This window comes from Myodes glareolus, chromosome 20 (genome assembly GCF_982192425.1).
Source record: "Myodes glareolus chromosome 20, mMyoGla1.1, whole genome shotgun sequence".
In the NCBI taxonomy this organism is placed as follows: Eukaryota; Metazoa; Chordata; class Mammalia; order Rodentia; family Cricetidae; genus Myodes; species Myodes glareolus.
In genome coordinates, this window is record NC_142045.1 from 56,084,072 (window position 1) to 56,099,944 (window position 15,873).

The window sequence follows — 15,873 nt, forward strand, 5'->3', positions numbered from 1 at the left end:
GTGGTTTGGCAATTTCCTGTGTGTTTCTAATGCATTCTAATTATTCTTCCCCCTCCCATCCTACCTGCTCGACCCTGCCAGTCACTTTCCTATGCTCATGACTTTTGGTTCGACTTTGTGACCCATTTTGTTCACCTAGGGCCATCTGTATGATCACTGGATCGGAAGTGTCCATCGGAGCCTAGTGAGGCCGCCAGTGGGCACAAGGTAATGACTCCCCATGTCCTCTGGTCTGTCTGCAGTAAAGAGTCCAGCAGGGAGGGATAGAGCCCTTCCTCCTTGCCTGACTGTTGAAAAACCCACTCTCTCAGAGCCAGTGCAAGCCCCTGCTGCTCCTGAGTTCCTGTTTGCCTAGCAAGGTACAGTCAAGACTGGGGACACTGACTCAGACAGACAAGATGGCCAGCAGAGCTACAACTAACACCTCTGCTCCACATGTTAATTCATGCCATGTCCTCTGTTTCACGTGAGCCAAGGGCCAATCGTTTCTGCTTAACCCTGGGACATGTTGTACCGTAGTCTTTTAGAATATGGCATCTCACAGATATCCCTGCTGAATTTCGCTGGACCTGGCCTGGTGTTTGAACTCTCGAAGGCCATGTGATGCAACCTCATCTCCCTTCCTATTTTTAGAGGTGCTTTCTTCACATCTAAGGGACCACAATGCAGTGCATGGGTCTGCCGACAACACATCAGAGCCACTGCGAAGAACAGGCCATCCAAACAGAACAGCATTTTCTCCAAGCGGACAGCAAATATATCTAGCTTGAATAGGAACATGGAAATAATGAAAAGATGAAAAGATGGAAACCTTTGATGAGCGGAGGGCTGACTCATGCGCTCACAAAGGGCTGGTGTGAGTCCTTTTTGTTTGTTTGGAAAAACTCATTTTCTTTCGGGCACTCAGAAGAATTTAAAATTTTCTCTACTTCAAAAACATACTAATTTAATTTATTCTGTGAAAAAATATGACATGGTTTCTTATTCGTTTTTTATAAATAAAATAAAGTATAAACTACTGGGAAACGTTTTCTTTTCAATTTTAAGGAAAATAGTGTACACGTGAGGGGCTACCGTCGCTGACTCTCATGGGCGCCCTCTGCTGGCTTCTGCTAGAGACGTTTATTTTGTTTTTTTTTTTTTTTTTAACTTCTATTGTGGGCTTCAGTTTTTTGTTTTGTTTTGTTTTCCACAGAATAAGATTGAAAGCACTGGGTAGAAATAGGCATCTTTGAGAAAAAGTCTCATAAACCCAGCATGATAACATGCGCCTATAACTGCAGCACTTAGGAGGTGTATGCGGGAGACTTACCATGAGTTCCAGGCCAGCCTGAGCGGTGGCATAGGACATTTGAGCTAGGATGGGACACCAAGTGAAACCCTCTCTTAAACAACAACGGAAGGGGAGAGGAGGGACATGGGTCAGTTGGTTGGGCACTTGCCTAGCACACAGGAAGCCCAGCACAGCGTAAACCTGGCATGGTGGCATGCACCTGTAATCCTAGCACTCGGGAGGTAGAGGCAGGAGGATCAGACGTTCAGGGACATCTAGACAATGAACGTGAGAGCAGCCTAAGATATAGGAACACGTATATTAAATTTTTTTTTTTTAAGATAGGATTTCTTTGCGTAAGCTTTGGGTTGTCCTGGAACTCACTCTGTAGACTAGACTGGCCTTGAACTCACAGAGATCAGCCTGTCTCTGCCCCCTGAGTGCTGGGATTAAAAGCATGGGCTTTACCTAGTTTACCTATTAAAATTTTTAGGAATTAATTTTTCGATGGGAGGGAGGAACAAGGTAGCCCATTGGGTACATGCACTTGATGCCAGACTTGCCAGCCTCAGTTCAATACCTAGGACCCTCATTTTGTTTTGAGACAGGGTCTCGGTCTCATCTCACTATGTAGTCCTGGTTGGTTTGGAACTTGCTATGTAGATCAGGTTTGACCTTGAATCCACAGAGATCCACTTGCCCTTACCTCCTGAGTATTGGGATGTGTATCATCGTGCCCATCACCAAAATAAAAAAAAAATTAAGAAAATTTTAAGAATTCAGGTTTGGATAAGTGATGAAGTGGCAACAGTCAAAACAGGGCTGTGAGAAACAAGCGAAGGAAGGGGAAGGCCAGGAAACAGGGCAGCACAGCGCCATGGAGACACAGGCTGGCCCGGCAGAGCAGATGAGGGTTTGAAGCTGAACCTTGGGTGGTGGAAGATCTGTCATGAAACCTGAGCTTACATCCCTCGTGTTCATTAGGTCTTTTCAAGGAACTTTGTCAGCTAATTCACAGCCCACAGAGGTACAAAGGGACCGGGCATAGCTGAGAAGGCCTATACTTGTCTGGGACGCACGAGGCCCTGTGATTGACCCCAGCGCTACTTACCCAGGATGCACGAGGCCCTGTGATCGACCCCAGCGCTACTTACCCAGGATGCACGAGGCCCTGTGACCGACCCCAGCGCTACTTACCCAGGATGCACGAGGCCCTGTGACCGACCCCAGCGCTACTTACCCAGGACGCACGAGGCCCTGTGACTGACCCCAGCACTACTCACCCAGGATGCACGAGGCCCTGTGACCGACCCCAGCACTATTTACCCAGGATGCATGAGGCCCTGTGACTGACCCCAACACTACTTACCCAGGATGCACGAGGCCTGGAGACCGACCCCAGCACTATTTACCCAGGATGCATGAGGCCCTGTGACTGACCCCAGCACTACTTACCCAGGATGCACGAGGCCCTGTGACCGACCCCAGCACTACTTACCCAGGATGCACAAGGCCCTGTGACTGACCCCAGTGCTACCTACCCAGGATGCACGAGGCCCTGAGACCGACCCCAGCATATGAAGGTGAAAAGGCTGGTTTGCTTTTGATACACAAAAGTCAGCACTTGCATTTTCTAGAAATCATTTTTGTTTTGTGGATAAGTCTGAAGCAGGACCTCGTGTAGCTCATGCTGTGTGGTCAAGGATTACCTTCTCCATCTGATTTCATATCACCTTAACTGCATTTAACGCTAACTTGTTACTTCGAGGAGAAACATAGAGAATAAAAATACAATGCTTGCAAGATGAATTTCTCTTGGGGAGGACAAACTTTTTTTTAAAAATCTGTTGTGTTAAACTAGGCGTGAAGACACACAACTATGAATCCAGCCCTTAGGAAGTGGGGAAGAAGGATTAAGAAATTCAAGATCGTCATCAGTTATAAAGCAAGACTGTGGCCTGGACTCGTGAGACCCTGCCTCCAAGAACAAATAGTCTGCTGTGTGCTCTAAGCGTTGATGAAAGGGCAGACACAGTCCCTGCTCTCACAGAACCTGCACAGGGGAAACTGAGAATGGGCCTGCAAATAAATAGTTTATTTCAGACAGATGAGGGAGAGAACAGGAAACACAACCCTGGAACAAAAGGGCCTGAGCTGCAGGTAGTGGGGGGAGGGAACTTGGTCACACAGTCTGGCTTCTCAAAAGAGGGCAAGTGTCACCTGAAGTGTTCACAGTGAGCCAGCCACAAACACCCAGACAGGCAGGTGATGACACCAGCCCTCAGTGTCCGATGAGACAAAATTATGTGTTGAGCAACATGGCTGAAAGTGCCATGGATGTTTACTAAAAATCACATTTCAGTCTTTCGAGCTGGGTAACCTGATAGTGGAAGCAATGTCCGAGATGACTAAAGAGTGGCTCCCTCAGAAAACATAAGGTACTGCTGGGGGCGGGGGGCATACAAAAAGATTAAAAGACTACTAGAAACTGACAAGATGGCTCAGTGGGTAAACAGTGTCTGTCACAAAGCCTGACAACCCCAGTTTGGGTCACAGTGTGGAGGGAGAACGGATCCCCAAAGGATTCAGGGTGCCCTCTGACCTCCACACATGTGTCACGGCATGATGGAGACCAGAAACACACAACATAAACACAATTTCAAAATGTTGTAAAAAAAATTAAAATTTAAAAGTATTAAAATAATCAGGTTTGGGAGATAGTTCAGTGGCAGAGATTCATAAAACATGTACAGGCCCTGGGTTTGAGGCCCAATAATTGCAACAAAACCAAAAACTTCACTTGTTTTTCAAAGTTTAAAAGGTTTTACTTAAAAGTCCCAGAGGAACGTGGCTAGAATTATTGGCGGGTTTTTGTTGTTGTTTTGGTTCTTCTTGAGATAGGGTGTAATGTGGCCCAGGCTGGCCTCAAACTCCCTATGCACAGTCAAGGATAACCTTGAATTTCTGATCGTCCTGCCTGGATTTCCAAGTGCTGAGAAGACAGGCAGATTTCATCATGCTAGGTTTATGGGTTTATGTGGTCCAGAGCTCTGTGTGATGTCCGACGGACACTCCATCAGCTCCCTAGTATCTCCAGTTCCCACATCTGTCATTCCAACAAAACACACCACACACCAGAGGCTTTTATAGGAGAGAATTAAATAGCCACAGATTAACTGGAAAGCCTAATTTGTCCACTTGTATGGACCTTTTAGTGCATGTGCCAGGGTCTTAAAACCATGACCCCCTGCCTTACCCCACACAGTGAGGGCTAGAACTACAGCATGGGTTAAATGCTATGTGACCATCGATACCAACACAAACAATTCTGCTTCAAACTGCAGAGTCATGCAGTAATTATACAGTCATCTTCTCATGAGGTGAGCTCATGAGGATCAAGAATTCTGCTGAAGGATTAAGTCAAGATGCAAGGCGCAGTGAAGTTATTGCCTTATGAATGAACTGGCTGTTTCTTGCTGTAGATTTCTCCTGTAGCTTACTCCTATCTGTTACAAATTTGGGATTTATCTCCCACAGTTCAGCACGATTTGATCATTTATTGGGCACAATTTCCCCTGTGCATTTGGGCTGTATGGATAACATTTCCCAGCTATGTGTGAAAACAGTCCTACAGTCAAAAACCTGTCTGCCACACCAGGGACCTTGCTGATTGGATTTTAAGATAAACTATTACCAAAGGAATACAATCTTATTTACTAGGACATGCATCCAGCTGTATGATTTGTTTGGACAAGGTAAACAGTGGAAAGCAGGGATGGAGAGATGACTCAGAAGTTAAAAGCATTGATTGTTCTTCCAGAGGTCCTGAGTTCAATTCCCAGCAACCACATGGTGGCTCACAACCATCTGTAATGAAATCTAGTGCCTTCTTCTGGCCTGCAGACACACATGCGGACAGAACACTATAAACAAAATAAATAAATAAATAAATCTTTAAAGTAAATAAATAAACAGTAAAAAGTAACCTATACAGTACCAGGGACAATAATGAACTCTTTGCTAACCTCAGTGTTATGGCCTTTGTTCAGACACCTTGGGAAAAGACTCCATGGCAGGCCAGGGCTAGCTACAAAATATACACTAACTTCATAACCCCAAAAAGGAGTTTCAGGCTTCCATTTCTATGGTAGGGTTACATGCTGGAAAGGATAAAATACCTTAAGATTTAAGATGCTCTTAATGTCACTCTGCCTTGGCGAGTGCTGAATGGGATCCTCTGCCCCGGGTCCTGCAGCTCCAGCTGCTGTTGCATTCTCTCTGAGGACACATTTGTAAACAAACAAGTCTTCAGTCCCAGAAAGCCTGGCCTTTACAACCTCTAATCACAAAATGCTGAAGATGTTTTATACACTCAAAAGTATAGGATACAACACACAGTTTCCTTATTTCTCTTACTGGTTTAGTTCTACAAGGCTACCTTTATAGAGAAGATAATGAAAAGACTTCTCCTTTTACAGTTGTGGTTTGCAGACCACTAGTTCGGGGCCAACTGGAAGAAAGTGATCTTTTCTTCCTATCTGGATTTATTGCACTGTGAGTTGTTGGAACGACCCTGTTTCTCATCATTTGCTTAAGACATGGTAGGTGACCTTCAGATGGATGCTTGCAAGATTTTGTGGGTCTTTATAGCTGTGTAAGAACAAAGAGAACAGAAGCTGGAGCAAAAGTTGGAGCAGAAATGTCCCAGAAATTGGTAGAGATAAAAAGAAGAGGAGGAGGAGGAGGAGGAGGAAGAGGAGGAGGAGGAGAAGGAGGAGGAGGAGGAGGAGGAGGAGGAGGAGGAGGAGGAGGAGGAGGAGGAGGAGAAGGAGAAGGAGAAGGAGAAGGAGGAGAAGAAGAAGAAGAAGAAGAAGAAGAAGAAGAAGAAGAAGAAGAAGAAGAAGAAGAAGAAGAAGAAGAAGAAGAAGAAGAAGAAGAAGAAGAAGAAGAAGAAGAAGAAAAGGTTGGCAGGGAATTGGAACTGGAATTAGAATCAAGACAGAGAATTAGAGCTAAGAAGTTATGGACAAGACAGAAGAGTTAGAACTAAGAAATTATAGACAGTTATGGCAGAAGAATAAGAATAGAGAACAGGAAGAGAGAACCGTAGGGAGACATGGATATAAAAATATGTTGTGAGTAGATTTTTTCTCTTTAACCCTCAGATTTTAGTTCTTTCGCTTACTGTAGCATCTTTTTTTTTTTTTTTTTTTGAACCCTGAGTGAAAGCCTTAGAGGCAGGTCCTTTAAAGTTTTCAATACGATTCAGTCCAGAGAAAAAGCCTTATAAATTCCTATATTTGTTGTTGTTTAAGTAAGAATGGCCTCCACAGGCCCCTATGTTTGGTCACCGGACAGTGACACTATTTGAAAGGATTAGAAGAATTGAAAGGTGTGACCTTGTTCCTTGTTGGAGGAAGTGTGTCATTGGGGGTGGGCCTTGGGGTTTCAAAAACCCAAGCCAAACCCAGACACTTCTCTGCTTATAGATCAAAATATAGCTCTCAGCCACTGCTCCAGTATCTGCCTGCATGCAGCCATGCTCCCCATCATGATGATAATGAACTAAATCTCTGAAACTGTAAGGAAGTCCCCCACTAAATATATAATAATCATTGCCTTGGCCATGGTGTCTCCTCACAGCAATATAACAGTATCTAAGACAGAAGTTGGTACTGGAAGTGGGGGATTGCTTGACAGGCTGACCACGCTGTTTATCCTAGGAATATGGAAGACTTTGGGACTTTGGACTAGAAAAGTGTTTGAACACTTTGAGTGGAGCTTATCGGACCATCCTAGTAGGAGCATGGAACACAGTGCTGTTGAGAGAAATGTGGATTATGATGGCCCTACTCACGAGGCTTCAGAGGGAAAGAATATTAGTAATTGGCTTAGAGACTTGCAGAAAAAAAAAGCTTTCTATGTCCAAAAAAATCTTCCTCAGGCCAAACTGGAGAGTTTTGGATTAATGGCATTGGCAGGGGAGATTTCAAGATACCCTAGACCATGTTGTGTGGTTATTAGTGGTCACTCTTATGTAGATTGACAATGAAAACGAGCAAACTGGACAAAGAGAAACAGAAAATGTAGAGCTTGAGAAAAGGAGCACCCAGAAGTGTGATGGAGCTAAATCCAGTGCATAGAGATAAAAAACTGAAAGAAAACCCTGATGCTAAACGGAATAAAGGAAGTGGTGACCTCAAGGAAAGACCCCACCCAGCTCAGTCTCCAATTTGTGAAAAAGAACTGAAGAAGAGCTTAGATAGTGAAGGAGACCACGGACCACAGGCTGCTTAGGTAGTGAAGGAGACCACGGACCACAGGCTGCTTAGGTAGTGAAGGAGACCACGGACCACAGGCTGCTGGTGTACATGTAACTGAACAAGGAGCTACGTCCCAGCCCCAGCAAGCAGCAGAACTTCACAGTGCAGCCACGTGATTTCTGACTTTAGAGTCGAGCATATAAGGAAGGGATTATGGGCTATTCCTCTGCGACTAAGGAAAGCTGTTGAGGCCAGGCATATGTCAGGGGTGCCCCTGAATGGAGGCCTAAATAGGTCATTGAATGAAGCTATAAAGGTGAAGTCTGGATTGCCTTGGAGACCCTAAGATGATGGAAATGGCAGGGCTATTTGGGAAGCTAAGCTGCTAAGAGGGAGTGAACCCAACCGGAAGTATGTGGCGGTCAACAATGCTGAAAGGAGCTGGAGATCTGAAGAATGCGTTGATATTAGAAACAAAGATGCAGTTTGGTTTTTGATCTTGTTTTGGTTCAGTATTTCCTCCCTATGCTCCTTTTTCTCCCTTTTGGAATGGTAATGTATATTCTGTGCCACTGTATGTTGGAACTATGTGATTTGCTTTTTGCTTTTGCAAAAATAGTGTTAACCGTGGGGTTACACTTAAGAGATTGCCTTGAGTCTCAGAAAAGACTTTGGACTTTCAAAGTCTTGAGACTAAAACACTATGGGGATCTTGAAGTTGAACTGATATATTTTCACATCATTATATGGCTACAAGCCTACGGGGTCCAGGAAGTGGAATGTGTTGCTTCCTGGCATAATGATAATGCCCTAAGCCTCAGAAGCCGGAAGCAAGTCCCCAGTTAAATACTCTCTGTCTTTTAACATTTGCCTTGGTCATGGTGTCTCTTCATAGCAAGAAAATAGTGATTAAGACAATACTGATATGAAGTAAGTATCATATTCAAGTCTGGGGACTTGAGAGATGGCTCAGAGGTTAAAGGCACTTGCTTTTCTTCCAGAGGTCCTGAGTTCAATTCCCAGCAACCACATGGTGGTTCACAACCATCTATAATGAGATCTGGTGCTCTCTTCCAGCCTGCAAGCACACAAGTGGGCAGAACACTGTATACATAATAAATAAATAAATCATAAAAAAGATATATTCCAGTCTGTTAGAGTCAGTTTAATACCTTGTTTTCAGAACTGATTCTCCTCTGGTTGCAATGGTTCAAGCCCACACTCATCTTTTCTATATTAGCATTGAGGGTAGACGAGGGGCTTCACAGACAAGGGTCAGCCTATGGCAGGTTCACTTGGACAGGGACAAATAAAGTGCATTGAGACAAGAAGTTAGTGTCACAGGGAGGACACAAAGACAGCTAGAATCAGTCTAGGGGAGAGGATTCAGGCTGTGACCTGGACACAAAGAAAGTGGCCAGTGACTCCAGTCGGAACCAGAGAGTGTGGGCAGGGAAAGGGACAGAGGAAAACTTCCAGGTGAACCCATTTTATTTCCAAACAAGATTCCAAACACAAACAGACTTTCCCAGTGCCATACTGGATCTTCAGTCCATAAAATGTATTTGTTCCTAAAACTCTTCATAAAATCTGCCTTCCCCTTTGTAGTGGGAATTGGCAAACAAAAAGCCAAAGGTTAAAAGGTCGTGCACAAAACAGTCCATTCACCATCATTAGGCAAGTCTTCAAGTTCTCACAAATGAGCATGAACACCCCACGAGGAATCGTACATCACAGTCTGCAGCACCTCAAGATTCTCCTTCATTTGTTAAAGTTCTGATTCAAAGATCTTAGTATTCTAAAGTGTAACATTTCATACAACAAGAAAACAAAACCAAGCTACATTATACTGAAAAGAGATCGCTTGTGGAACATAACAAACCTCTAAGAATAAAACCCCAAGTATGCTATCAGATTCAGGGTGGTCCCTTTGTCCCCTTCATTCCCTTTTCATCTTTGAGAGCTCCTCAGACATCTGCAAACATTTATTGTCTGTGATTTTTGTAGAATTTGGCTCACAGTTGGGGAAGAAAATGCCATTTTAAGGAATTTTGTGAATATGTTACATTTTCTCCTTTCTTCGAGGTAAAATCAAAATATATTTCACACCTTTAAATGGTGTAGACGAAAACAGCGATGAAGCTCCAGGCATAGCTGAGGGTAAAGCACTTTATCAAGTATGGAAGGACCTGGATGGCGTACCCAGCACCGTGAGAAGCTGGCTGTCACTCAAGCAAGAACTAAAATCTCAGGCTTTAAAAACACCCCGTGATTTTTTCCCCATAACCTCAGTTGAAGATGGGCATCAATTTATATCCTAAATGTGAACAGAGGTAACCCTGTGGAGGCACTGATTCTATGTGGCCAATTTTTAAAAACCTATTCATAAGCAAAATCAGGGTTTAGAGACGAGCGTGTTGGTGTATTCAGAATTACGACCTATCAAAAATTAGCAGAGGGAAGACTGATGTCAGAAGTGACCTCAAAGATATAGTAGTTCTGCGCTCAGATTTCAGACAAAAGGGAGACCGAGCACATCAGCAAGGTTATCTATAACAGTATTTTCATACGCACACAGCACACACAAACACACACACCGCTACATCTGTTTATATATAAAGTAGCTTTTACGATAAATGAAAGTCAGAGTAAAAGTGTCCATTTGTTGCCTCGTTGCTGGAAACAGGAAAGACCCCTCCTTTGTGAAGTGGGAGGCTCTGCTGCTCTCTTCCGCGGTGACCTGGACCATGGCTTGACTGAGTGTTCTCTGTACAGTCCTGAAAGGCAGCACGGATCGGGGGCAGAAGTTGGAGCAACAGGAAGGAGGGCTGGGTGTTCAACTCAAATCTGATCTGTAATTCCTTCCTATGCCCAAGACGCCCACACTGGCAGTGAAGACCATTTATGATGGTAAGACTGGGCAGTTTGGAAATTCTAGAGCTAAATGGAGAAACTCAGGGAGTGGGCAGTGCTGGCGCCTGCCCTTCACCCAGGGAGATGCCATGACGGTTCTCCTGGCCGTCATGGGCACAGATGATCATGCATACCTGTCAGTTATTAAACTACAGGTCGGGTATCCCTCGTCTGAAAGTCTTGGGACCAGAACATTTCAGAGTTTTAATTATTCTAGACTTTGGGATATTTGCATATGTATAAAATATATCTTGAGAATAGGACCCAAATCTAATTGAGACATTCATCTGTGCTTTTTATACACCTTACCTACGTGGCCTGGGGGTAGCTGTACACAACAGGTTTAATAATTTTATACACAAAATAACTTCCATGGTTTGGAATTTTCTATCTGTGCCATCAGACCAGACTCAAAATTCTGGATTTTGGTATAGTTCCGATTTGGATTAGGATGGTCAGACAGCATTACTTGGATGTCTGTACTAGGTAAAAAAGTTTCTAATTATCCTAATTTGCATATGCATATAAATATTGAAGTATTTAATCCTTACTACTACTACTACCTAGCTCCTCACAAAATTACATGTGGATATAACTCTATGGTATTTTTCTTTTAAAAATATTTTTTATCTTAAATTTTTTATAATAGATGTCTTTCAGAAAAATTCTGTTTAGCTATGTATATTAACAATAAATAACTTAAAAAATAAACAACACACTATGCCAAAATTATCTAATTTTCAGCTACACATGAACAAATTGGGTTTTCAAGAATGGACTAGCCCTTCTTCCAAAAATGGACTAGACTTCTAAAAGTATTTCTCATAATTTTAAGGTATTATTAAGCATAATTTATTTCTTCACTATCCCAAATATATACACACCACTCTTAGTAGTTTATGCCAGGAGAGTATTCTTAAGTAACAAGAGGCTGTTTGGTTTTTCTATCTTTACTTACTTCATAATAAGAAACCTACTCTACATCTAAACAAGTTTGTCTCCAAAAGATTTTCCCAGGGACACATCAAGGACATGCACCATCTCCTTTTCCAGAATAGGAGCAGAAAGAAACTTTCAAGTTTCCTTTTAGCCCGCACTGAATGTACAGCATCCTGCTCATAAATTAACACTCTGAGGGAAGAAAAGCCTTTGAGAAGTCCATCCTGCTAGAAATCCTGTGAAAATTCCCACAGGAAACACAGCCGTTGTCAGAGGCCGTCCTGGCACTGCCTCAGAGCGCCCGAGTGCCGGGACCCTGCTCTGCACCCACGTCAACAGGGGAACTGAAGAAAAAGCTCACGTTTATTCAGTTCTCCAGAAGTCATTACCACACCCACCGCTGGAAAAGTTCTTGTGGAAAGCACACAACAGAGACAGGACCTAGGGCTAATTCTAGCTCCTCAAACCACGCGGACGACAATAAAGAATAGAGAAAATGGCCGAGTCAATTTACAACGTAGATTATCATAAGGTCTGCAGGGAACAGGTTCCAATACACATGAGAAACAAAGGAGAGGAGCCGATCCTTCCAAAGCGAACGGAGGTCGAGGGCCTCGCGCATCTGAGGAGGTTACTTCGTCACAGGTTTTGATCCAGCCATTTGATGTAACTATTCTTAGTCCGGATGCCCACAGAGAAGTTAGTCGGCCAGCTTGTGAAAATCATACAACCGTGAAAGCCATCCTCAAAGTGGTCCCAGGTCACGTTCACACCTGCACTCTCCAGGCGCTTAGCATACATGATCCCGTCATCCCGCAGGACGTCGTACTCACAGGTGAGGATGTAAGTCTTCGGCAGGCGCTGAAGCACCTCCTGGTCTGCGACGAGCGGGGAGGAAGCGACATCCAGCAGCTGAGGGATCTCCTGGGTGATCCTGGCGTCACCTGTGGGCTGCACCACGGGCTTGTAGTTCTTTCTGATGGACGGGGGCAACAGGGACGTCCAGTTGAGACGGGCCCTCAGGGCTGTCGCCTTTTCCACATCCAGTGACGTGTGGTTGTTCACAATCATTGCCTGCACGAAGTCATAGTTGCCTTTGAAGTAGTCCACCCAGTACTTCACCATGATGTGGCGGGGCAGGATTGGAGTGTTCATGTTCTGCTGGTAAGACGGTGTGTTGAAATCCAAAGCCTGGAGGACCGGGTAGATTAACGCCTGCAGTTTGAGCTTATTTTTTAGGCTGTCAACGGAAGTAAACTAGAAAAGAAGAAACATATTGTTTTATTTGCATTGGATACTTTTATAGAAAGCAGTTTACAGAATGGTTTAAATAAATGAGTGGTTTTTTTAGAATTAAATAAAGCATTGCGTATCACCAAGCTAAGTTGCCGACAGCTCCTAAGGAACGTTTACTGTTTGGGACTTACAGTTTTGAGTGAGCTCACTGTTACACAGCCCCTGGGGTCTCTAAGTCCCCATTAATGCTCTACTTGTTTCTATCTATCTTTTAGTACTTACACACCTTGGTGCACATTACATGTGAGTAAATTATGGACTTTACTCTCCATGAGGTGACGATATTGTCCCACTTTGTAAATCCAGCACTTAAAATCCTGCTTGTGTATCCCACATCTCAAAAGGAGATGGGAAGACTCATGGTAACCGAACTTTTTATTCCTATTAGACAACAAATGGCAATGACTTCTGAATTGGGGGGGGGATCACAAATCTTCCTCCTTTAGAGAAGGATAGAGCGTGAATACAGGGATAGTGGGACTCCAGGGTTCACAGGCACTTGGCGACAGAAGCTTCTGGTCTCGATGCCGGCACAGTGAGTTCACGCAGGCGAGCAATGAGCGCATGCTCAGAGGAAGCCCGACGTGGAAGGGGTTCACCTGTGACTCTGCATGGGGTGACGATATTGTCCCACTTTGTAAATCCAGCACTTAAAATTCTGCTTATGTATCCCACATCTCAAAAGGAGATGCAGGACTCACGGTAACTAAGAACCCTCACTTGGTTTTAGAACCCATCTCCTGGTAAGATGTATGTGAGAACTGTGTGCACGTGGTCTCACTGAACCCTTGGATGACATCATCTTCACATTTCCAAGGCTCATAGAACAGAGGGATTCAGGCATGGACTTACAGCTCTCCAAGGTGGACCCCAAATTCTGTCTATCTTTGAGGCCTATGAGCCAGGCACGGTGGCATACACCAACAACCCCAGCACTCCAGATGGCTAAGGCAATAGGACCAGAAGCTCTAGTCCAGCCTGGGCTACATAGTAAGACAAAGTCTCAAAACACAAATAAATTGGGAGTGGTGGTGTGGAACTGTAATCTCAATACTTGGGAGGTGGGGACAGGAGGATCAGAAGTTCAAGGCCATCCTAAATTACATAGAAAATCTGATACTACCCAGGGCTGCTACATGATCCCCTATCTCAAAAAACAAGCCAAAAACATCAAATAATAATAAAAATAAATGAAACTTTGGAAAATGGCTTGGTGTTTTAATTTCTCTTAAAACTCGACGAAAACAATCACAGGCATGGAAATTTAAGTCAAAATATCCCATTCTGCAAGTCACACCGTGCCAGGTAGGCAGGGCTGGTTCATGCCCACACATCTTCCTGAGCCTCTTCAGAGACCCTCCTCAGCGCCCCCTTCAAGGAAGCTCCCAGAGCAGCCGTGAGGGTGCTAGCCCCATGCTGAGCAGCCCCTAGGAGTGCAGGAGCGTCCGCAGGGCATGTTCAACCCTCCCCAACCCTGCTCCAGCAAGCACCCCGAGGCCCTGCTGTTACCTGCTGTCCAAGGGCAGCGGCCAGATTCCCACCGGCACTGTCCCCTGAAACAGCAACTCGGCCAGGGTCCACCTTGTACTTGTCTAAGACTTCTGGCCGCAGGAAGTATCTTGTGGCACGGACGACGTCGTAAATTTGCTCAGGAAAGTAGACCTGTGGGACTAGCCTGTACCTGCGAAGACAAAAGCCGAGTTCATTTTAGGACGTCACCACCACACTTTAAAGGTGACTCCACATTGACAGAGACAAAATGAAATTTCTAAAAGCCAGAAAAAGAGAAGAAATTAAAATAAATGTAAAACATAAAAATAAATCATTTATTTCCTTGTAAAATAGGTAGAGTTGGTAACCCGGCACTAACCAAAGTCCTTAGAAGATAAATGCCCAGGCTGGCTCTCCTGGTTATGTTCCGCTGTTAGCTTGGCACAGCCAAGAGTCACCTGAGGGAGTCTCAATTGGGGGGTTACCACCATCACATTGGCCTGTGAGCACAGCTGTCTCTGCAGGGCGTTTTCAGCAGAGTGTCAAACGGTGTGAGGCAAGAAGTCCTGCTCATCATGACTCAGTAGCGGCTGTTGGTTCGAACTCCAAGAACCTGACACTGGACAGGTTATTTCAGGCGTATTGAAGTGCAGCACAGTTTGGAGCAAAGCTTCCTGGTGCACAACAAAGCTTAGGGAATATCTGTACCGAAACTTTATAACCACATAAAGTACACGTGACCTCCCCCATAAAGAAGGGTTCTATAGATGGACTGCAGGCGACGTCTTAAGGGCCTGGAGGTCTCGGTCACAGAGACAGAACCAAGGTCACCGGGCTATTAACCTCAACCATTCTCAGGCTTTTCGGAGGAAATCAGGTTATATCTTTCTTCAAAGAGACAGCCCTGTGTGTTTAACGTTCCTGGTTCCCAGGAGGGGGCTGGAGACTATGACTTCAAGAAGCTCTGCAGCCCCTACAGGTTGAGCTTAGCCTGGATTACACAGCAAGATCCTATGTCAAAACCAAACAAGGCAAAACCAAACCAGCTTCAGACACGGAACTTCCCACGAGATGCAATGTGCAGGCCCCCTTTTTAGGACACGGCAGCTCCATAACGGATTTCTGGACGTCTACACACCGCTCATGGCAGCTCTGGGTTAAAAGCTAACTAAATGGCATTAACTAATTCTCTAGTCTCACGTCTACCACAATTCATTTGATAGATACAATAAATAAATGCAGCTATCTCTGCTGAAGAGATCTGTGCCAGCTCACTGCTAAAGCCAGGAATGCATGCGCTTGCTGGAACGCTGGTTAAATGTCGTTTTTAACTGGAAAAGGAAGGCTAATTTAGCAGAGCCTCGTCCAGACCTTCCTTGTGGAGCATTTCTGGGGCCCCTCCTAGGACACATGTTGCAAGGGCAGAGTTCTTCATCTTTTTCTGTAAGGTGTTTCAGAACTCTGATCTTGACAAGGCCACGCACAACAGGCAACAAAACCAACAGCTCAGTCTGCACCGGCTCAGTCTCCAGCCCCTCCTGTGCTGAATTTCACCTTCCCTTTGAGCCTTAACTGGGAATTTTGACTGTAATTCCACTTGCTTCTGGGGCTAACTAACTTCAAGCAGTGCCTCGGGCTGGGCACATTGCAATCTCAGACACTTAAGAAGTTGAGGCAAAATCCCAACTTCAAAAGTCC

The 15,873-nt window shown here is 44.6% G+C and overlaps 1 protein-coding gene across 1 annotated transcript in view; it reads right to left on the reverse strand.

The window, feature by feature from the left end:
• Positions 1 to 9,009: 9,009 nt before the first annotated feature.
• Nceh1 (neutral cholesterol ester hydrolase 1) overlaps positions 9,010 to 15,873 on the reverse strand; it is a 62,908-nt gene continuing 56,044 nt past the window's right edge. Inside the window, exons 4-5 of the mRNA XM_048452631.3 lie at positions 14,194 to 14,365; positions 9,010 to 12,645 (exon numbers count right to left, since the gene is read on the reverse strand). Coding sequence (XP_048308588.3) covers positions 12,028 to 12,645; positions 14,194 to 14,365 — 790 coding nt within the window. The 3' untranslated portion in view covers positions 9,010 to 12,027. The remainder of the gene's footprint in view (positions 12,646 to 14,193; positions 14,366 to 15,873) is intronic.